The sequence below is a fragment of the Elephantulus edwardii genome, unplaced genomic scaffold (assembly GCF_000299155.1).
Source record: "Elephantulus edwardii isolate Elephantulus edwardi_28Jun2011 unplaced genomic scaffold, EleEdw1.0 scaffold00013, whole genome shotgun sequence".
Lineage (NCBI taxonomy): Eukaryota > Metazoa > Chordata > Mammalia > Macroscelidea > Macroscelididae > Elephantulus > Elephantulus edwardii.
Window position 1 is genome coordinate 592,467 of NW_006399763.1, and position 23,524 is coordinate 615,990.

Below are 23,524 nucleotides of genomic sequence, written 5' to 3' on the forward strand. Positions count from 1 at the left end.
CATTATACTTCAGGATAAATTTTGAAATGTTCTTTTGGATAATGAATGCAACCACATTCCTCTTCAATTAGTCTTCCTGGTACAACTGTTGCCATAGAATAGTCTGTGACTCCTATCTATCCTATGCCCAACAGCTCTGAAGCCTGCCCTATCCTGAGCCAGTCTCACTGACTTTGACACACCTACTCCTACTGCTCGAGATACTGTGGCAATCAATCTCATCCGGGTTCTTCCTCCCCTGCACTGTCCCTCCACCATTCCGAGTATGAAGTCTTTCTCCAAGGACCAGTCCCTCCTGGCCACATGCCCAAAGTATGTTAGACAGAGCTTCAAAACCTTAGCCACCAGGGAGAAACTTGGTTTCACCCTCCCCAAGATAGACCTACTTGTTTTCATGGCAGTCTGTGGTATGTTCAAGAATCTTCTCCAGCACCACAACTCAAAGGCATGAATTCTTTTTCTGTCATCCACAGTTATTGCCCAGGTCTCTGATGCATAGCAAGTAATTGCAAAGACCATGACCTGGATCAGGTGTACCTTGGTCTCTAGATTGACAACTAGACTATGGCCTGGACCAGGTGCACCTTAGTCTGAAATAGTAGATCATATCATTATTTGATTTACAATAAGTAGCCAGTACCATCCAACTCAGCTCACTAATGCCTAGGATGTTGAGATTTATAGGTTCTGTTTCATTTTTTTACAACTTCCAGTTTTCTCAGATTCATTATCTCATGCATTCTGTGTTTCAATTATTAATGGCTGTTTGCAGCCATTTCTCCTTATTTTTAGTCTTGCCACATCACTGGGTGAAATTTTATTCTATATGTGATATTAAGGTAAATCCTATTTTGAGAAGGCAGCTCTCCCTCTTTGCACTTTGAGTGTCTTCCAAATTGAGGGGCTCATACAATGGTATTCTGTTACATATAGCTTTTTTGAAAGCCTATTATTTCAGAAGTGGACTACCAGTCTGGCACCTTGGTCTGTCTTAGTCTGGAAGCTCTGCTGAAATATGCACCATGAGTGACCATGATGGTATTTGAAATAGCTGTAGCATAGCTTCACATCACAGCAACATGCAAACCACCACAGCACAGCACAGCACAGCACAGCACAGCCCACTTACAGAGGAGTGGCAGCTATACTGCGGTGACTGTATTGTGGGGCAGGTTTCATCAGAGATTCTAGACTGATACAGACTTAGAAACAGGACTGATTATCTACTTCTGAAACAATATGCCTTCAAAAACCCTATAAGTAAAAGAAGAACTTATACACAAAGAATAATGATTTGGGTACTGGGGAAAGAATGCAGGTGCAATCTCTTCAAATATTAAAAGAGAGAAAGTTCAAGATCAACAGAGCTACAACATTAAGCCTGCACAGAGAGAAGTTTACAATCCTAGGCCATGTCAGAGGACAAAATTAAGGGCTGTAAAAAAAAAAAAGTAAGGATTGGTAATGATAGTAACCCAGTATTTTTACCACAGTGCCTATAGAAGCAGCTGGTAACACTGTGCATTTACATTTTAGTAATAGAGAGCATAGACTCCTAAGCCAATGTATCTAGGTTTGAATCTTGTTTCATTTGCTCTGTGAACCTGGGCAAATGGTATAACCTCTACGCTTCATTTCTGCTCTATAAAATGGAGATGATGACTGAATTCATATAGCTCAAGATAGAAAGAAGGAGTTTGGTAGTACAATGATGAAGTAATTGGCTGCTAACCTTAAGGTGGGTGGCTTGAAATCACCCAGTGGATCCATGGGTGAAAAAACTGGTGAGCAGCTTCCAATAAGATTACAGCCTAGAAAATCCTATAGGGCAGTTACACTCTGCCACCTGCGGTGCTAGGAGTTGAAATGAACTCAACAGCCCTCAACAGCAACAGCAAAAACAGAAGAGACCCATCACAAGCAGTTGTTGTTGCTGTTAAGTACCACTGAGTTGGAATCAACTCAGAGCTGACACTGCAGAGAGTTTTCAAAGGCTAAAGCCTTTAAATCATAAGGGAGAAGACTGCCCATCTTTCTCCCTTGAAGCAGATTGGGGATTCAAATAGTCTGACTTTGAGTTGGCAGTGTAATTCCTTACCCACTAGGCCACCATCACATGCAGAGAGCTCAGGAAATGCTGGCTAATGTCTTGCCTCCCTGGTCTCCATGCAAACCCTCAGGGAATGATGGGAGACAACAGAAGGTCTTGTTCAGAAAAAAACACAGCTCTGGAGATTTGGGCTGACAGTGTATCACTTCCATGAAAGGTCCTGCAAGATCCTGAGTGAAAGTGTCCAGCACTCACACACAGGTTTCTGAAACCTCTTTTTTTTGGGAGACCCCTGCTCTACTGGCTGGACACTTATTTACCATCACTACTGTTTACTTGATATTGTAATGCCGCATTATCTAGAACAGGAAAGTTGATTTTTGCCTCAAAATTTTAAGAAAAATTAGAAAGATTACCAACTACACAGAGATGAGCAGATATATGTACAGGAGCTTTAAAATAAGCTTATGACCATTTAAAAATATTTAAACTATAACCTAAACCAAAACCAGATGATATTTTCAAGAATCTCACATGAGTATAATTTCTCTTGGATTTGGCACAGCTTTAGTAATCTAAAAATGAAAAGTTGGCATTTTAAGAACGTGGTTGTAGAGTTCCAATTTCAAGTCCACACATACACAAACCCTTGGGCAGTTGCCATGACAACATAATGCAGAGCCTACCCAGCTCTTTGTTCTCTTCTTGAAGATGTGCTGCTGAACCACACTCATGTTAGATTCTTTACTAAGTGGAAAAGGTTAAAAAAAAATTCTAGATCTACATGGTTTTCATCCATCCGAGGACTCAAGGCTCAGAAAAGCAAATGCTAAATATATTTTTCTAAAAGAATATGAAAGAAATAACTGGAAGATCAATTACCAATAAAGTGGTGAAGTGTAATACCACAATATTGAGGGGGGAAGGGAATATGCTCACATTTTACTTAGTATGCACCACTTATTTCATGAAGGTTCTCTTGTTTTAAGTTATACTACAACATTTTAATGATTTAATACAATTTGTGTAAGAGTCTCTTATTTTACTAACAATAAGAATCTTGTTTTCTAGCCACATTTATTACAATTCATTTGGGAGCCACACTTTCTTATGCAGGGAGCTCTGGTGGTCTGGTGGTAAGAAGGTGTACTGCAATTCCAAAGGCAGGTAGTTTGAATCCACCAGCTTCTCCGCAGAACCACTCTTCCATGTGATTAATTGCCTCTGAAAACTCCTGGAGGCTCAGCTATGAGTGAGTTCTGCCTAGAAGATGGCACACAACAACTTTCACACACTAATAAGCCATATGGAAATAAGTTGTTTCTAAATAAATAAGCGTTTATAAGCTCTTTTTAAAAGGGAAACAATAGCAACAGGAAAAAGAAGAGAGAAAGAGCCCTTTTGGAGGTTGTGATAAAATGGTTTTCTTTCTTCCACTTTGCCTCCCTTGCAGGTCCCTCTTTCTCTGTTACCACTTGGAAAGCCAGACCCTCTCAAGACTCTGCTGCAGATCCAGGGCACTCCATCCCCTCTCCTCCTCTCTCAGGTGGTCTCATGCTAGGTTTTGGCTGAATTCCAAATCAGCAGATCCAATTACCTTCTAATCTCCTCCACTTTAACACCACTTTAAAGGCACAGCACCTCCTCTTCGGGTGCCCCTTAGCTCAGTAAAGGCAGCGATGAAGGTACACAGTATTCAGTTGGTGAGTGAACCACTCAATTGTTCAGCATGATCAACAAACCAAAAACCTAAAGCCCTTCCTTCTAACTGTCTCCTTTCCCTTCATAAGCCAGTATCCAAGTTCTATTTTACCTCCTAAATAGGTCTCAAACAGGCCCCATTCTCAATACCCTCATTGCCAATACTCTCTGCTTACATTACTGTAACAATCCCCTAACTGTCAAGCAGGAACTGTGTAAGTGTCATACATGGCAGAATTAGGAGGCTAGTGTGTATGAAATAAAAAATTCATTGAAGAAAAGATCACACTTGGTCTAAAGAAAGGAAAACGCGTTTCCTAATTGTGAACCACATATCAAACACTACTCTAGATGCCTTGTTTAATCTCACCATGATTCATTTTATAGACTAAAGTCAATTAGGCACATGGCAGTAGGAGCCTCTCCCAGTCATACTTCTTTGCTTTGCTTTGCTTTGCTTTTTCCAATCAAGTTGAGAAAATTATAAATATTATGATGGTGACAATCATCATCTATTAAGAATTATTCGAAATACTGTTCTAACCATTAGTACTATTTAAGTCTCACCAACCTACTACAAATTAAGTACCACTGCGAAGAATGGGAATCCTAGAACACTTGATCGTTCTAATGTGAAACCTATACTTGAACCAAGTGTTCTGAGATTCCCATTCTTCTCAGTGGTACTTAATTTGTAGTAGGTTGATGAGACTTAAATAATACAAATCGGTTAGAACAGTATTTTGAATAAATTCTTAATAGGTGCCTTTGAGCTGTGGTGCTGGAGAAGAGTATTGAGGGTACCATAGACTGCTAGGAAAACAAACAGATTCATCCTGGAGAGGGTTAAACCGGGATGCTCCTTGGAGGCAAGGATTCTGAGGCTTCGTCTGACATACTTTGGTCATATTGTAAGGAGAGACCGGTCCTTGGAGAAGGACATCATGCTTGGGAGGGTGGAGGGCAGGCACAGGAGGGGAAAGCCCTTTAGGAGGTGGATTGATTCGGTGACTGGGGTACATAATCAGGATGAGAGTGTAGGAGACAGTGAGACTGGCACAGGACAGAGCAGAGTTTAGAGCTATTGTACATAAGGTCGCTAAGTCACAAGCGACTCAATGGCACATAACAATAAGAACAACAACATTTTGCTTGGAAGCAGGAGTGGCATCCACTTCCTAAACATGTCTCTGGAAACTCCATGAACTTTGAGAAAGGCTTCAGGTCTTTTTTTTTTCATAGGTTTGCTATGAATCGTGCTTGATTTGACGGCAATCAACAATGACAACAAAAACAATAATTCTATTTTGCAGATGAGGAAACTGGGGCAGCTGGAGGGGTACGGGGGGATTGTGTACCACGGAGGGAGTGTTTGTTTTACTTTTGAAAGAGAGGAGCAAACGGGAGGGGGGGTGGGCTGGGCGGGAGAGATGTGCAGCAATGAATTAATGGAAATCCAAAATCTCTGTAAATGCTCATTAAAATTACTTAATAAAAAAAAAAGTAAAAAAACAAAACAAACAAAAAACTCCAACAGACCAAACAATATCAATATGCAGTTCAGGTTTTGAAATTAAATCTCTCCATTTTTAGCAAGTATTAAGAGAATGGGCAATTATCCCCTGAGTGATTAATTGCCTCTGAAAACCCCCTGGAGAGACAGCTATGGGTCTGCTCCTACTCAAGGTATCCAACAACAATAAGCACCTGTTACATATAACACATTACTAGTACTACTGAGAACTCAAAGCTAGAGGACATGGAGGCATCTCAAGGGTCTTGTATAGATTTTGAGAAGTCTCTCTCCAGGGTCAGAACTGTTTCATGACCTCCTCTCTCTATTCAGTGAGGGAACCTCCACAACTCCATTCCATCTCCAAAAGGCATATTTCAAGTACAGTCAAGGCTGCCAATCTCACAATCACACAGTTTTCCATGAACGAAGTACCAAAAGAAGATGCGTAAGTGTGTATACTAATCTAGTGACAAGTCTGAGTATTTTTCTTAAAAGCATTTTTCCACAAAAATAAAGGCACTTGTGAATTAAGGCATAGGCTTTTTTGTACCTTTCTCTTCCATAAAGTTTTAACTTAATACTTACAATTTTATAACTCCATCTGAGCACTTGGAGCAGTGCTGCTGGCCACTCTTGTCTTGTTTATGTTGACTCTGCCCCAGCTGAACAAATCTGCAAATAACAATGGAAAAAAGAAAGCTGAGGCAGGAACTACTTGCAATGAATTCAGTAGATCCTAGATATGAGCTTTCAAAAGATAGAGTGAATATGGTTATTTCAGAAAAGCACACTTTAAACTTGCTGGAGATCCAAGGATCACAGAATCTATGGCTGATCCTTCTGTGTCCTCAATCTATAAACCACAACTGACCCTCGAAGCAGGTTTTCAGAGGCAGTATTGACTATCCTCATGCATAGCAGCTGGTAGATTAGAACCATGAACCTGGCCTAACAGTAAGAAGCTGTGTTGCAATCTCAAAGGCACATAGTTCAAATCCACAAGGCATTCCATGGGACAAGAGTGGGAAATCTCCTCAGATGTGATTTACTGCCACTAAAAACTCACTGGAGGGTTTGCTATGGGAGGGTTCCAACTTGACCACACACAACAACAACACAATCTATGCATTAGCAGCACAATTCCTTACCTCTAAGCAACCAGAACCTTACATGAGTCCCTAATTATACAGTGATACATTTGGAACCACTCTGTAAAATGCCACATGAATGAAAAGTGGTGCTGGGAACACCAAAAACAGAATCCTGTTGCAGGACCTGGATTCCTTCCTCCCCTGCTGCATTCCCTTCCTTACTCCTCTGTCTACTTCTGCGTCTTACTCAGACTAAACACTTCCCAGGATGTTGGGACTAGACACGTCTGCAACCTGATATTTCCTTCACTGTATGATAGCAGAAGCAGAAGTGGGCCTTGGAGACATTCTGGAACCTTTTGGCTCCAGATGCACATCATGCTTGATGCAAAAGCTATCTTCCTTTTTGCTTAACCTGAGCCAAAGCTTCAGTCCCTGACATGTGAATTCACATTCTCTACAATAAGAAGAGCCATTGGCTGTTGATGTCAACTGCTGTCAAGTCAGCTGGTGACTCACAGCAACCCAATGAACAATGAAACAAAACGTGACCACTCCCTTGACTGGCTGTGGATAGGATCAATGTGATTTACAGGGTTTTCATTGACTAACACTTTTGGAAACAGACCGCCAAGCCTTTGTTCCTAGTATCTCAGTCCAGAAACCTCACTGAAATCTGTTCAGTAAGATGCAGCATCCTCTGCCAAAGGGGTGATGGCTATAAGTAATGAAACGACTGAAGATCCAATCTGGGACTTTGCATGGAAGCCAAGAATTCTACAACCATCAACGCCCCAGTCAGTTCTAAAAGAATTTCCTTATTTTGGTATTATTGATTATTCTCCTGTTCAAAAGGTCACATCATTTATGTCATTGTTATAACAAGTTCTCATTGTTTCCTTACCCTCTACATAAAACTGCCTTACCTTGAATAAATGGAGAAGTCATCTTCTGAAAGGCCATCGGAGAGGTTAATCCCATATACTTCTTTCATTGGCTGAACAACATTCTGGGGTTAAAAAATGCACAGAAATAATTTAAGCATCGAGTATATTAATTTTGACAGATGAAGGGGGAACTGTGATTTTTTTCATAAGAACAATTATAATTTTTCTTTGATCTATTCATTAAACTTCTCAGCCATTGGCCAAAAGTAATGATTTCCATTTCTACTAAAAATATTCTTATAAGAAGGGAAAAACCCCTTAGTTATTAGCTGCTTCAGAATTGTGCATTTATTTTCAAGCTCTGGTGGGAGAGTCTGTAGGGAGCTAGGTTGCTAATCCAAAGAGGATGTCTCTGTAGTGCTTTGAATCCACCAGCACCTCCACACGAGAAAGATGGGCAATCTCCTGCTAGGCGATTCATGGATTTTGGAAAACTTGCTGGAGAGTCAGCTATAAATCAGCTGACTCAAAGGCAGTAAGTGCGAGTTTTAAGGTTTTGGGGGTTTTTTCCTTCCTTTGATATTGATTTGCCTACAAAGTTCATGAACACTGTGTTTCATACTATTCTTCATGATTATGTGTTTCATATAATCATTCCATGCATTGTTTGTTGTTGTTGTTGTTATGTGCCATCAAGTCACTTGTGACTCATAGAGACACTATGTACAACAACCCTAAACCCTGCTCTATCCTGTGCCAACCTTACTGTCAATGACACACCTACCCCCATTACCCCAGTCACGGAGTCAATCCATATCAGAGAGGGTCTTCTTCTCTTGCTCTGTCATCCCTCCACCCTCTCAAACATTATGTCCCTCTCCAAGGACTGCTCCCTTTGCAAAATGCACAAAATATGTCATATGGAGCTTCAGAATCCTTGACTCCAAGGAGCAGCTTAGTTTCACCCTCTACAGGATGAACCTAATTGTTCCCCTGGCAGTCCATTCAATGCTCTTCTCCAGCATCACAGCTCAAAGGCATCAATTCTCTTTCTGTCATCCCTAATAATTGCCCAGCTTTCTGCCACAAAGCAAGTAATTGCTAATTCTATAGCCTGGATCAGGTGTACCTTAGTCTCCAGACTAATGTCATTTCTCTTCAGTACTCTGGACAATACATTTCCTGACAGCACATTTTCCCAATTCAACTCATCATTTCATTTCCTGTCTGCTAGTACCAAGAGCACTGATTGTGGAGCCAAGCAAACAAAAGTAGTAACAATGTCAATCTCTTTACTGTCTATCATGATGCTGCCAATCAGCCCAGTGCTGAGAATCTTTGTTTTCTTTATGTTGAGCTTCAATCCATATTGAATGCTGATATTTTTTATAAAATTAACCAATACTGGACCTTGCTCATGATTACCGTCTGTTTAGGTCCCCACAAGATCCTTCACACCCTCCCTCCACTCACCAAATTATGGAACTCTGTGGTTTTGTCGAGGGAATTAACTCAGTTTCATAAGGACAAATACTGCATAAGACCATTATTATAAAAACAGATGGATACCTAGTAAAACATGTGAGGGTAAGGATGAGTTTTGAGGTTTTAATACTATGTGGAAGTTGGCAAATAATTTTCTGTAAAAGGTCAGATAGCAAATATTATAGGCTTTTGGGGCCATACTGTCTCTTCTCTGCTACAAATACTTAACTATTTTGTTATAGTGTAAAATTAGCCATATGGAGTATGTAAGTAAATAGACATGGCTGCATCTCAATTAAATTTTACCAAAATATGCTGCATTTAGCACAAAATCATTAATTTTTTTGCCAACTCTTTTTAGACTAGGTATGGCTTTTGACTACTTACATAAATTTTCCCAAGGCTAGATTTAGTCTTTCGTTTTCTCTTTTTCCCCCCTCCACTTTATTTTTTAATAGTGATGTGAGTAAATGTTCACACAGCAAATTAATTTTCACTCAAACCTTCATAAGCATATTGTTCCATAACATTAATTTCAATATTCACAATATAATGGCACTTTAACCACTTCTTGCTCTTAAGGGTAAAGCACTTGTCTGTCAGTTGGTTGTACTGTGGTGACTTGCATATTGCTTTAATTCTAGAAGCTATCTATATATTGCAAATACTAGCAGGGTTACTCATAGTAGACAGGTTTGGAGCTTCCAGACTAAGACAGATTAAGAAACAGGTCTGGCTGCCCACTAAGTGCCATGGAGTTAAATATGACTAATAGAGACCCTCTGAGTAGCAGTTCTGAATCCTGTCCTATCCTGCATCATCCTCATCATCCCCAACACACTTGAGCCCATTGTAAGTCATTGACTCAATTGATCTGGTTGAGGGTCTTCCTATCTTTCACTGCCCCTCCACCTTTCCAAGCATGATGTCTCTTTCCAAGGAATAGGCTCTCCTTAGCAACTTGCCTAAACAAAGTATGTGAAATGGAGTTTCACCATTCTTGCCTCTAAGGATTAACATTTTAGTAAAAGGTGCACCAGATCTGAGCCATGATCGTTGTATTTACTTGCTATTCATCAAAGAGCTGGACAAGGACTAAGGATAATAGAAGAAGAATCAATGTCTTTGAGTTGTGGAAAGAGTACTGTAAAAACAGACTGCTCCTTGGAGGCAAGAATTCTGAAGCTCTGTCTCATACTTTGGGCACATGCCCTGGAAGAACAGTCCTTTGAGAAGAAGACCATGTTTGGAAGGGTGGAGGGACAGCAAAAGAGAAAGACCCTGCATCAGATGGATTGACTCAGGGACTGGGGTCATGGGAGTGCTTGTGTTGGAGACAATGAAATTGGTTCAAGATAGAGCAGGGTTCAGAGCTGTTGTGCATAGCATTGCTATGAGTTGCAAGTAACTCAATGGCACATAACAACAATAACAATGTCAGACTGAACAGAATCAACTTCCCACTGGGACTATTCACAAGTCGTAAGTCTGCATCCCCACAATGCATGAGTATATGATAAACACTATCCCAAGGGTAATGTTCTGTGTCATAGAGTTGAAACCAACCCATAACTGACATTCTAGTGGGTTTTCAGAGGCAGTTAATCACACAAGAGGAGAATGCCCAGCCTTATCAAGCAGAGCAGTTGGTATATTTAAACCATGCGTCTTCAGGATTGCAGTGCAGCTTCTTACCACTAGGCCACCAGAGTTCCCCGCCTCAAGGGTTAAATAAGGGCAAGATTTTCATAGACTTTCTACAGAGATAGGAAATTGAACAACATTTATGTTGTCAGGACTTTTGAAAACGGCTTTTCTAGCCATTGCCCTGGACCCTCTCGGAGTATGGTCTCCAATTGCCACAACTACTGACACATGATTCATTGCTGATCAATGTTCTCTAAATCAACAGCTATGGAGCCAACCTCAGGGGCAGTGCTGGCCAGATTGTGGAGATACAGCAGTGAGGCGTAGCCTGATGGGACCCTGGAAATGGCTTTGCATCTGGACAATTGGAGGAAGAGCTGACTTGAGATTGCTGAGACTAGGCTTGCTGAACGATTGAGAAAACCTAGAGGTTTCTTGAACTTGGGTGCTGAACTAAAACCTGGGGACTTTCTCTGTGTGTTATCCTTTGCCTTCCCTCCTACTCCCCAAACCTGTTTCCCTAATAAATCCAGCAACTTTTGCAACAAGTATTGGATCCAGTGATGTACAAGTGGGTGCAGCAGAGCTTTGGGCCATTGTCTGCTGGGTGGCTATTACTTTGGTGCTGTGGATGCTACTACTGATGTGGACAGTTCCCATTTGTAGAGTTAGCTGAGTCAGACTTGGCCACCCCCATGTTGTTCCTGATTCTTTTACAACATTGTACATGGAACCAAAAACTCTAATACAAACTTCAAAATCAATACACTTTGAATAATGTCTATGGTAAATAACACTATGCAGTGTGTCCAACTTCCCACATCAAAACACTCTCAGATCACACACATCATTTTCTTGCTCTAAGCCTAACTGAATACAGAATCTCAAAGAGTCATTCTCCAGAGCCTTGCACTGGGCTGCACAAGCTCTCCATGCCCCACCTCAGTCACTTTGGCACTGTCTCCCGCGTCGGTCATCTTCACTGGAGTGGAGCGCTGTGACACTGATCCTTCATCCTCCCGGTCGGTCCCAGAGTCGTCCTCAGAGCTGCTGGACACAGCCTCCTCGCTGGGGGGTGGCGGAGCACTGGCTGCTGTTTTCCGCTGTAATACGGCTTCTTCTCTATTGCTTTTGTTTCTTTAAAAAAGGTAAAAATGAATGTGAAGCAGCTTTAAACTGAACCCTCAAAACTCACTGTGCATTTACATTGCCCCAAAGACTTAGTCTTCCTGAAACGTAAGGAAATGACTGTGAGATTCGAGTATCTACAGTCAAATTATGCTAAAGGCAAAAGCTTGACATATCACCATGTACATGTACTGGCCTTATGTGAATTTAAGCCCTGCTACAAAAATCAGAAAATAAACACAATGCACTTAAAAAGTACTTAAAAGTCTCCTTACTATCAGGCCACAGAACTTTCTTTTGATAGATGAAATGAACATTTACAAAATTTATGGTACTGTAAGAGATGATATATATGCTTGGGATATTAGTAAAGTTATCTATAATCATGTACAAAGTGGAAGAGTATTCCTGCAGATATAAACAGGACTAGTTTCATTTAGCAGTGGTTAAGTGTCAAGTTGAATACAACTGAGAGTATATTTTGCACAAAAGACCTGAACTCTGTTCTTTAACTAACGTCATTTCTGTTCATTTATAGAGTTTAGAGTGTTTGTAGAGTTTAGAGAGTTTGTAGAGTTTCCAGAGGCATCTAGTTTAGGAAGTGGATCCCACTCCTGCTTCCCAGCAAAAATCAATCTGGAGGCTCATCCAAACACTGTACATAATGGGTAACCATTATGGTATTTGACATGACTATGGAACAGTGTGAAGCATCACAGCAACACCAAGTTGTTCAGTTCAGCAAATAGAAAAAAGATTACTATTTCATTTAAGGAATATTCATTCAAAAATTAATAAATTTACTAATTCATAAAAGTCCCAGGTTCCAGGTCCCAGCCAGCAGTTCCTATCCCCTCCCACCGCAGGGTTTTAAAGGCACACCTGTGAGCAGATTTCCACCCTAGGAAAAGGCTCCAGGATACCCACTCTTGAGGGGAAAGAGCAGTAATATACATCAGATACAACCCCAAAAATTTCTCTCACATGCTCATGAGGACTGCTATTAGATGCAGCAAAAAGCCAAAGTCCCAGAGTGGAGGTTCCAGGCCCCAGCCAGCAGTCCCATCCCCTTCCCCTGGCACTAGTCTGAGAATATTGTTTCTTAATTAAGAAAAAAAAATTCTAGAAATAGTTTTGGCTTCTGTGAAAAATATTTACTATTTCCCCTTTAAAAAATTTTCCCTAAAGGACTAAAAAACACCATTGAAATGGTAAGGAAAATGCAAAGGTATTTCACCTTTGTTTGTAAGTTAAAATAACTTAGTTTCTGATTATTTGCAACTAAAAATTAAAGTTGATAGCATCACTGTGTTATGCACTAACATAACTGGTCATTTACCCTTTTTTGCCTTGGAAATTCCTTGAAATCAATATTTCCTGGAATTTTCTTTTTCAAAATTTCCTCTTGGTATCCTTCTCTATTTTTTATCAACAAAAAGAAATACAATAAATGTAAATTTCTACTTAAAGTTTCATGTCATAGATAATGCAAGAAAATAGTTTATTTATAGAATACAACACATACTATCTACTCCTTGCCTTTATGCCATTTGCTACATTGGTAATTTAAAATAATAAAACGGATTGAATTGCTGAAATTCTCCTAAGTTCTACTTTTGATGTTGAATGCTTTAGTGATTTCTGAGTTCTAGATAACCACCTGAATAGATAAAATAAGTAGAATATGTTGCAAACTATCTGACTTCACGTTGCTAGGTTTTGGTAGAAATTATATTGCAAGTGCTATCATTTTATATGAATCTTTAAAAAGTTCACTATCAATTGCAATGGGAAAATCTGCTAACAGGAACCTCTCTAAAGTACTGAAGAGCAATGATGTCAGTCCAGAGACTAAGAAGTGCCTGATCCAGGCTCTGGTCTTCACAATTAATTACTATGCATCAGAGAGCTGGACAATGACTAAGGATGATAGAATTAAAATTGTTGCCTTTGGTTTGTGGTGCTGGGAAGAGTACTGAATATGTACTTACCATGGACTGCTAAGAGAACAATCAAGTTTACCCTAGACAGAGTAAAACCAGGTTGCTCCTTGCAGGAAAGGATTTTTAAGCTTCATCTGACATACTTTGGACACATTGCCCAGAGGAATCAGTCCTTGGCACAGGACAACATGCTTGGGAAAGTGGAGGAACAGCACAAAAGAGGAAGACTCTTGAGATGGACTAAGTGACTGGAGTAATGGGGTTAGGTGTGTTGGAGACAATGAAGCTGGCTCAAATAGAGCAGGGTTCGGAGCTGTTGTTATGAGTTGCAGGCGACTCGATGGCACATTACAATAGCAACAACAACAACATTCTTTTACACCCATAAAAGCTACATTTTTAATACTCAATAAAAAGATATTTTGCAAAAACTTCAAGGAGAACTAGTAGCACAGCAGGTTAAGCACTGGACAGCTAACAAAGGTCGGCAGTTCAAATCCACTCCTGCTCCTCAGTATACAGGTGAGGCAAACTCCTGTAAAGACTGACAGACAAAGGGGCCAGGTCTACTCTGCCCTATGGAGTCTCCAGTCTGCAAGTGACTTGGTGGCAGTAGGTTTGGTTTGGTGTAGTCTGCACTGGCATTGCTTATCCTGGAATGCCAGAGATCTTTGTCGCTGGTGCCCTCCATAAGCTGTGGATCTCTATAAGCCATGGACCTCCATTGCCGGTGGCCCTCTGTAAGCTGTGGACCTCCATCGGCCACACACCTTTGCTGGCCACAGACATCAAGTCAGTCAATCGTACTGTTATGACAGCTTTTCTGTTTCTTTGGAGCACTGCTGGCATAATTAGCGAGTTCTATCCTAAGGGTTCCACGGTGACCAAGGTTTATGATATTCTGTAAACCATGATGAAAACTTCTACAAAGCCACAAGCGATCCCTCTTTATTGTGATACACACGTTACTGGGAAGACAAACTGCTCATAATATTAGCACCATACAGCATTTTTTTAAATCTATGTATAAGGGGATCTGCAGAATTCAAACACAAGTTGTTCAAGGGTCTGAATTTAAAATTTTATACTGTAAAGGGTGAAGAAGTGGCACATTTCTTGTACTCAGTTACACTGAACATTAAGGGTAATTTTGACACTAACTGTATGTACAACACATTGTAGTTAAAATGTTGTTATTGTGTGTCGAGTCAGACCCATAGCTGGTCATCTAGCAGGTTTGGGTTTTCAGAGGCTATATAACGTAAAGGAGAAGAACAGTTGGTGGATTCAAACCCCATGCCTCTGGGACAGTAGCACATATCCTTACCACTAGGCCACCAGAGCTCCCTAAATAAAGTAATGTTGTTAAAACACTATATAATAATTAAAAAAAAAGTTCATTATCCATGCAAATCTTACCCCAATACTGATTTTCCAGTTTCATCGGGTTTACGTACAGTAAAAGGACTTGGATCAATGCCAATGGTCTTTGGCATAAAGTCACTAAGGAAAGAGAGAAAAAGAAATCTTAACATTCATATGACTCACTGTCCGTCCATCCAGGTGATAAAACTCCCATCTCAATTCCTTCTTTACCCTCAGAACTACACATTTCCTGAGCTAAATGTTCTGCATGGCCCCAGGTGATCTGGGTCATACAATTCAACGTACCAGGTGCCAGGTGGCACTTCCACGTTATTAATTTTTACTGGGAATCCTTCCTGATTACAAGGTCTAATTGTGCTGACTGGAAGATTTTAGTCACTTCAGCAGTGCTACTATCTGAATTTACTGCTAAGATGTTTTCCATATGATTATATATTGTGTCAGGTAAAATTAAACTCATAAAAACAGTGGCAAAACACTAGCTGTTCCATTTTATAGACAGTATTTTTAAGCCCTACCACCTAAGGAGACTGGCATAATGATCAAAAGCACAGTGGTATGAAATGAAGTATCAACATCTACCTCATTATGCTGAAGTTCATTCCTTAGGACCCTGCTGGAACACCTTAAATAGAAACTGTTTTAATTTATCGCTTGCTGAGATAAGTGATAACTACTCCTTCATTCTGCAATGGCTACCTTACTATTAGTGCTGAAGCCAGACCAAACTCCCAAACAGATGGTAAGAAATACAAAGCAACAGCTCTATGATGTATGCCAGTAAGATTCAAACCTCATAAAGCAAGGACACTGCTCCAACTGTGTAATGAATATTACATTTTTGAAAGGAAAAGAAAGTAGTCTTGAGTCAGGCTCAAAATGTCTATTTTAACAAATTGAAAGTGCTTTTAAAATGTAACTGATTCACTTTTTCTTTGTTTCCTTTTGAGTATATATATCTCATATAAATCACATATATCATATACGTATGATATATATATGTATTATTTCATTTGTCCCCTGCTACGTTAAAAGAAAACAAACTTGTAGAAATGACAAAGATGTTGCAGTTAAAACTGCCAAACTTGAAAACACATTTAATCGTGAATCAAGCAAGTAAAAGTTTCAAACTTTTTCTATCTGTAACTGACTCAAAATGTAAAGTGGTTTCTAGGAAAGTGAAACAGAATATATTTCCATATTCAGTTTAAATATGGAAACACATTAGAAGAAAAGGCAAAATGCAAAATTTTAACTTTTAGTATAAAATACAATAATGAAAAATTACTTGCTTTGCCAAATTTTTCCATTCTGGCTCCACCACTTTTCCTAAAAAGACCCACTAGGTTCTAAAAGGGACACAGTGAAAATAAAGTCCACCCAAAGATGACAGATGAGGAAATGTTACATGAGTTATGGAGAAAGGAATAAAGGATATTCACCATGAAAAAAGAAGAATGTCTCCTCCACTGTCTAGAGGGCTCTCATGAAGAAGAAGAAGAATTACATTTGTCCTGTGTGTAATTAAAACAGTCCTGTAAACTAAACCACTGTTGTGGAGTTCACTCCAACTCCTGGTCACCCTGTTTTCACACAGTAGAACTGTATTTCATAGGGTTTTCAACAGTTGATTTTTGGAAAGTAGATTGCCAGGACTTCTTCCAAGGTACCTCTGGGTGGATGGAAACATTCAATCTTGTGGTTGGCAGTTGAGCACACTAAGCATTTAAACCACCCAGGGACTCCAATATAATAAAAGCTACAATTTACTAATCATTTACCTATACCAGGCAAAATATATCACATATTTGTATATACACATATGTATGCACAGATAGATATAACCATATGAGAGATGTAGAAAATAAGGCACAGAAAGGTTAGATCATTTTCTCAGTGGCTGCTCTAAGCTATTCAGCCATTTCTAGCTTAAAGACTACACATTTCCTAGCAATTTATGACAGTCCTCAGATTTCTCTGTTCAATTTCTAAAAATGAGCTTACTCCATATGGCAAACCAGGACCAATGAGAGGCAGATTTCAACTTCTCAAAGGGGAAATAGGAAATGCAGCTGCCAAACGGTAAAAGGGGCGTGCCTTGAAAAGGTAGGATCCCCAAGACACCCTGAAGGTCTTCTAATAGAGGCTGACAACGTGAGCCTCAAGTAGAGGCCCAACTTTCTGGGAAAGTTAGACACAACTCTGTAAACCAGGAAATCAGTAGTTCCCAGACACTTAACAGTCTCAGGGTACTCATAACATACCGTGCTGAACTTGTCATAGCCAAGCAAAAGGTATCATCAAAATTACTCAGTTCATAGGGCCGGAAGAACTCATTGTGGATATCGATCTCTTCTTCGTGTTTGTGAAACTTCTTCACCATCAGTTTCTTCAAGTTTGCCGCACAGATCGCTAAGAGAGTGAATTCAGTCTGTTACTCTTAAAGTCTTTAAGATTATACACAGCAAATAGCACTGTATTCACAGAGGGCACTGTGGGGAGCTCTGTAAGGGACACAGCACTGAATATGGGTCAGCTCCTCTCTCTGGCACTAGCACACATGGAAAAGGAGACAGGAGTCATGTAGGGGGGAATACAACACACAGCTGACTCGACAGAATTTAATGAGGCCTGAGGCCTCTGACTTCGAGGTGAGACAGGAAGGTTATTTTGGTTTTTAATTTTTTTTTATTATTATTTTTATTGTGGTTTGAGTGGACATTCACAGAGCAAATTAGTTTTCTATTCAACCATTAACAGAGTTTGGTTTTTGACACTGGTTGCAATCCCTACAATGTAACAGCACTCTCAGCATGCTCTTCTTGCCTTCCTCATTTACATTCATCCTTCTGTCTTTCCCCTTCCTGCCTTCTGAGTTTTGTTTTTGGGCAAATGTTGCCCTTTTGGTCCCAGATGGTTGAGGGATATGATCCAGTTATCTTGAGCAATATGATCCAATCTGGTCTTCCTGATCACCGTACAGTCCTGTCTACTGTTTGGCTGAAAATCAACCAGGGATATGTTCAGTTACAGGCCTGAAGGGTATGCAAGGGCCTTGGTCTCAGGGACTCCTTCACTCTTGTTCAGACAAGTAAAGCTGGTGAATTTTGCTCCACAGGCTTTTTTTTTCCCTGTGGAAGTTATTTTAGAAGTGAAATTACTCACTTCCTTATGTGTCTTTTGCTCTTAAGTAAAAACTATTTTCCTTGTAGATTAAAAAAAAATCTGCAGCTATTCTTACTAAGTTTTCAAATGTATTTTTTAATATAAGATTTCCAATTTTGTGACTGCTCATTATTACAATGTTAAAATATTTTCTTCCAGAACAACCAGGACTTTCAAAACAGTGTAGTATGATTTAGCTCAGAATTTGAAAATGATAAATTATTTTTCTACAATGAGTCAATAATTCATTAAGAATTAACCACTACCCACTCCCCCACCCACCCCCCAAAAAAGGCATTAAAACCCATTTGAAATCTTCTTTTTTTATGTTCTTTGCCACCTAAAGTTGAAAGGCTAAAACCATGGCTTGGCTAAATAGTGCCCCCCTCAACCTCAGCATTGTAGGCTGCCAGTAGTAGATCTTTCTGTCCCTTTCCAAATGGCTTGTCCATGGTCAGTGAGGGGGCTCTGTTGCCTTGTGGATAAAGAGATGCACTGCTACTTCAAAGGCAGCAGTTTCTACTCAATAGGAGAAAGATGGGCAATCTCTTCCTGAATGATTTATAGCCTCTGAAAACCCACTGAAGGTTTCACTATGAGTCATTTCTGACTGGAGGACATAAAACAACATGGTCAGTGGAATCAACAATAAGTCACAGTCAAAATGGTTCTATTTAAAATGGGACAATTATTTCATTTAGAAATTCCAATCTAATGTATTATATAAATTTAGGTATTCCTTTAACATAAATATTCTCCTGTTTTCTGATAAATAAAAATACCACTTAAACTTTAGTGATCTAAATGTACTTTAACATGCACATCTTTGTCATTTTGGATATAGGAGGTAAAGGTTTTATTCCTTACTTTCTCCCCATTTCTGAAAACTATCTAGAGATTTAATCAGCATTAACATGATAGTCATAGAACAGGTTTCAGATCTCTTATTCACAGTCACTACGAGTCATGCTTGACACGACAGGACTTAACAACAAGATCTATTTTATATTTATGGACAAATATATCATTCTTTACCCACCAAATTTAAGAGGGACATATCTAATCACTGTATAGCACAATGCAGGGCATTGGACAGGTCTGATAAAAAGAAATATAATCTCTCCCCTTTAAGAAGTGGAAAGATAATACAGGCCTTATTTATCAAGATAGCAACAACAGCTTAGGCTTGACACTCATTTCTATAAAATATGATATACTAAAGACTTGATGCTTCAAGCTTATTTAGATAAAATAGCCAAACATATTAGTATAAAAACTAAAATCAATGTACCTACCTTCATCATAGGGCAATGGCAGATACTTTATTACCTCTGGTGTCCACCAATAAGTGTAACTATTAAGGGGAGAAAAAAGGGGGGGGGAAGGATAAGGTGAACCAATTGTAAATGCTGGTTTTCTAAAATGCATTGTAACTCAAACAGTTAAGTGCTTGACTGCTTGCCAAAAGGTTAGAGGTTTAGACCCACTCAGATGCATGTGAAAAGGCAGGTGTGGTGATCTGTGAAAGGTAATTGTTTGGAAAATCCTCAGAGCAGTTCCACTTGGCACACATGAGGTGCCAGGAATTGGAACTGACTGAAGTTATCCAACATCAGCACGGTCTACAAGAAGATACTGTCTCTTGCTTCAGAGTTGGTTTTCTTTTTTTTTCCAAAACATGTTTGTAGAGCTTTTGACACAGAGTAGGTATTCAACACGTTAAATGCTTTCTTATTTCAATTATGTCATAAATCTGTAAAAAGGCCATGAACAGATAACTCAGAGTCAAAATCATTCTGATGGTACTTTCAGTCAAAAAAGAAGAGAGATGCGGGCATACTAAGGTAGGCACCAGGAGCTACTGTTTTCCCAAATACTCTGTCTACAGTTAATAAATAAGCAGTGGGCAGAGGGACCTTGGCCCAAGTCCTTGCTGAGGCTTTTTGAGTTATGCTATTTTGTGCTTGCAAGTTAGTGCTGCCTTCTAGCAACCCTACAGAACACAGGAGAATTGTCCCATTGGGTTCCCACGGCTGTAATCTTCACGGGAGCAGAATGTCCCATCTTTATACCACTGACCTTTTGACCAGAGGCTGAGCTATTAACCATTGCATTGTCAGGGCTCCTTAAGAGAGCAGAATAAGTCCTGCTTATTTTTTTCTTTTTTAAAAAAATTTCCTTGAGCAACCAGAGGTGTGACCTTTAGGTTGGCAGTGTTACTCTCTATGGACTATGTCACCAAAGCAGACTATTATTTATACGTTAATAATTAAATACACGTGTATTACTAAAGGTTAGGGAGCTCTGGTGGCCTAGTGGCAAGAAGCTGTGCTACAATCCTGAAGGCATATGATTCGAGGCCACCAGCTGCTTTGCGGGAGAAGGATGGGCAATCTCCTTCCAAACAATGAACTGCCTCTGAAAACTCACCAGAGGGTCAGCTATGAGTCAGTTCTGACTTGATGGTACAAAACAACAACGTAAGGGCAGTTGGAGTTGAGATAATATATATCTGGTTTGGTTAACTAGTTTTGCACTGAATAGAAGAAATGTTGAGAGAAAGGGAGTTCTAGTGATTCCTTAAAGAAGTCTACTACATTCGGTGTATGTGTTTGGGAATGGATGCTGAGTAGACTCAGTATCTTTTGCAGGGACTTCTGTTGATTTTGATGAGGAGGAAGAGCCTCACATGGATTACTGGGCCCTGAGTGCCTGGCCATAGATGTCCTGCTCCCTCACCCGCACTTCACCTACAGCATAGTGCTGTCATAGTACAGAGAAGACCCCAGAAACCATAAACAAAGCCAAGGCCCACAGCCCCTCATGGCAGTGGCTCCAGAGTGGCTCCAGATGGTACCGTCTGTGTGCAGTGAGGATGATCTGAGTGGTTATTAGCCCTACACCTGTGTGCAGGAATTGACCGACGTGGCCGTGACAGAGCTGCGCTATCATAGGTATAGTGGGAAGCAGTTCCTGTTTAGAGGGGAAAAGGGAAGTGATAGCCCTGCATATCCCTGCTCAGGAGGGAACGGGGTGTTGGAGGGAACTAGACATAGGAAAGCACTGGGTGCAGAGATTCCCATCTCAGCTCCAGAGTGAGCCTTCAGTGGTCCCTCCCAAAGTTGTTTCCCTGTGGGCCAGAGAATGCTACACTCTGTATACGTCTCAGGAATTTACATTCCAGGATCAAGAATTTCATTAAAAAAATAAATAAAAATTTCCATTCACTCATTGTTGCACATTTTCCTCACTGCCCACCCCACCCCACCCCCCAGTTAACTTTTCTCTTTAAAAATAAAGTTATTTCATTGTTGTACATTCTCCTGACACTCCTGTTGTTGTTGTTGTTGTTATGTGCCGTCGAGTCGCCTGCAACTCATAGCGACCCTATGTACAACAGCCCTATACTCTGCTCTGTCCTGTGCCAATCGCACTGTCTCCGACACTCCCATCCCGATTATCCCAGTCACTGAATCAATCCACCTCATAGAGGGCCTTTCTCTCCTGTGCTGTCCCTCCACCCTCCCAAGCATGATGTCCTGCTCCAAGGACCGGTCTCTCCTCACAACATGTCCGAAGTACGTTAGACGGAGCCTTAGAATCCTTGCCTCCAAGGAGCCACCTGGTTTAACCCTTTCCAGGATGAATCTGTTTGTTTTCCTAGCAGTCCATGGTATTCTCAATACTCTTCTCCAGCACCACAGCTCAAAGGCATCAATTCTCCTTCTATCTTCCTTGGTCATTGCCCAACTCTCTGATGCATAACAAGTGATTGTGAAGACCATAGCCTGTATCAAATGCACCTTAGTCTCCAGGGAGACACCATTGCTCGTCAGTACTTTGGAGAGGTCCCTAACAGCAGACTTTCCCATGGCAATGCGCCTTTTAATTTCCTGGCTACTGGTGCCAAGACTGTTGACTGTGGAGCCAAGCAAACTAAAGCTGTGTACAATCTCAATCTCTTCACCATCCATCCTGATGCTGCCAATTGGTCCAGTGGTGAGAATCTTTGTCTTCTTGACATTGAGCCTCAATCCATATTGGAGGCTGCAGTCCTTGACCCTCTGCAGCAGGTGCTTCAGGTCCTCTTCATTTTCAGCAAGCACGGTTGTGTCATCTGCATAATGCAGAGTGTTGATAAATCGTCCACCAATCTGGTGGTGGACACCCCTAGTCCACTTAAGTATGCAGCTCTTATTCTAGACTGTTGTCATTCAAATAATACCTAATAATATATTCCTTTTAGGCAGTTCTTTTCCTCATCCTTTCAAAGCAGTGTACATTATTTATTTATCCCCTCTTAGTTTCCCACTAACCCCGATGTCAGTCCTGTTTTATAACAATGACATTACGCAATATTTGTCCTTTCCTAACTGAGATATTTCACTCAACATAATGTTCTCCAGGGTCACCCATTTTGTATAATATTTCATGAGTTCCTTATGAGATACCATCTCACCCCAGTACCAATAGTAAAATTCAGCAGGGCAGCAAACAATAAATGCTGGAGAGGTTGTGAAGAAATTGGAATCATTATTCACTGTTGGTAGGAGCATAAAAATGGTGCAATCACTCTAGAATGGGCAGTATGGCATTTTCTCAAAAATTTAGAAATAGAAATACCATTTGACCCAGCAATTCCACTACTGAAAGTATAACCTAAAGAGAAATAAGAACTGCCACCCATTACTGCTGCATTGTTCACCATAGCAAAGAGATGAAAACAGCCCAAGTGTCCATCAACAAACAAATTGATAGAGAAGTTGTGATATAATCCTGCTTATTTTTAACTGTAGATACTTATCACTTGATTGCAGAGGCCAGGCTGAGGGCAGGAAATTACAAAGACATGGATTTCTGCTAAAAAACTCATTTGCTAAGGGCAGAAAATCTGAAATAACAGTGAAATGCCTTCTCTCTGAATGGTGAATTTAATTCTAAATCAAATTCTGATGAAGTTGGTATTTAAGGGGAAATGTTATATCAAATTTCATGAGAGTTATCAAGGGAAACAATAGAAACCTCATGTGAAAACAATTTTTCAAAAGATTTAGGAACAAAATAGAATTTATGGTCAAAATTAAATGCTAAACCATGCTAAATTCAGCTAAAACTACATATAAACTAAAGGCTTTTATACAGAGCTTTGTCCTGCCAAGCTGAAGGTACAGGATTCAAATCCACCAAGTGCTATGTGAGAACAAGATGGGCCATCTCCGCTCACGTGATTTGCTGTCTTTGAAAATCCAATGGGTGACAGTACATAAAAACAGTAACAACAACCCAGCAATTCCACTACTGGGAATATACCCTAAAGAAACCATAACTTCCACCCAAGCAGATAAATGCTCACCCATGTTTATCGCAGCTTTGTTCACAAGAGCAAGGAGCTGAAAACAACCCAAGTGCCCATCAACAAACAAATGGATAGAGAAACTGTGGTATATTCACACAATGGAATACTACACTGCATTGAAAAACAAGGAACTCATGAAATATTATTCAAAATGGGTGACCCTGAAGGA

General features: G+C 40.2%; 1 protein-coding gene across 1 annotated transcript in view; it reads right to left on the reverse strand.

The window, feature by feature from the left end:
• Window positions 1-5,848: 5,848 nt before the first annotated feature.
• The window catches only part of FIG4 (FIG4 homolog, SAC1 lipid phosphatase domain containing (S. cerevisiae)), a 169,101-nt gene continuing 151,425 nt past the window's right edge, over window positions 5,849-23,524 (reverse strand). The window contains exons 17-22 of the mRNA XM_006881159.1: window positions 19,295-19,353; window positions 17,099-17,246; window positions 14,868-14,951; window positions 11,319-11,514; window positions 7,285-7,367; window positions 5,849-5,939 (exon numbers count right to left, since the gene is read on the reverse strand). Coding sequence (XP_006881221.1) covers window positions 5,849-5,939; window positions 7,285-7,367; window positions 11,319-11,514; window positions 14,868-14,951; window positions 17,099-17,246; window positions 19,295-19,353 — 661 coding nt within the window. The remainder of the gene's footprint in view (window positions 5,940-7,284; window positions 7,368-11,318; window positions 11,515-14,867; window positions 14,952-17,098; window positions 17,247-19,294; window positions 19,354-23,524) is intronic.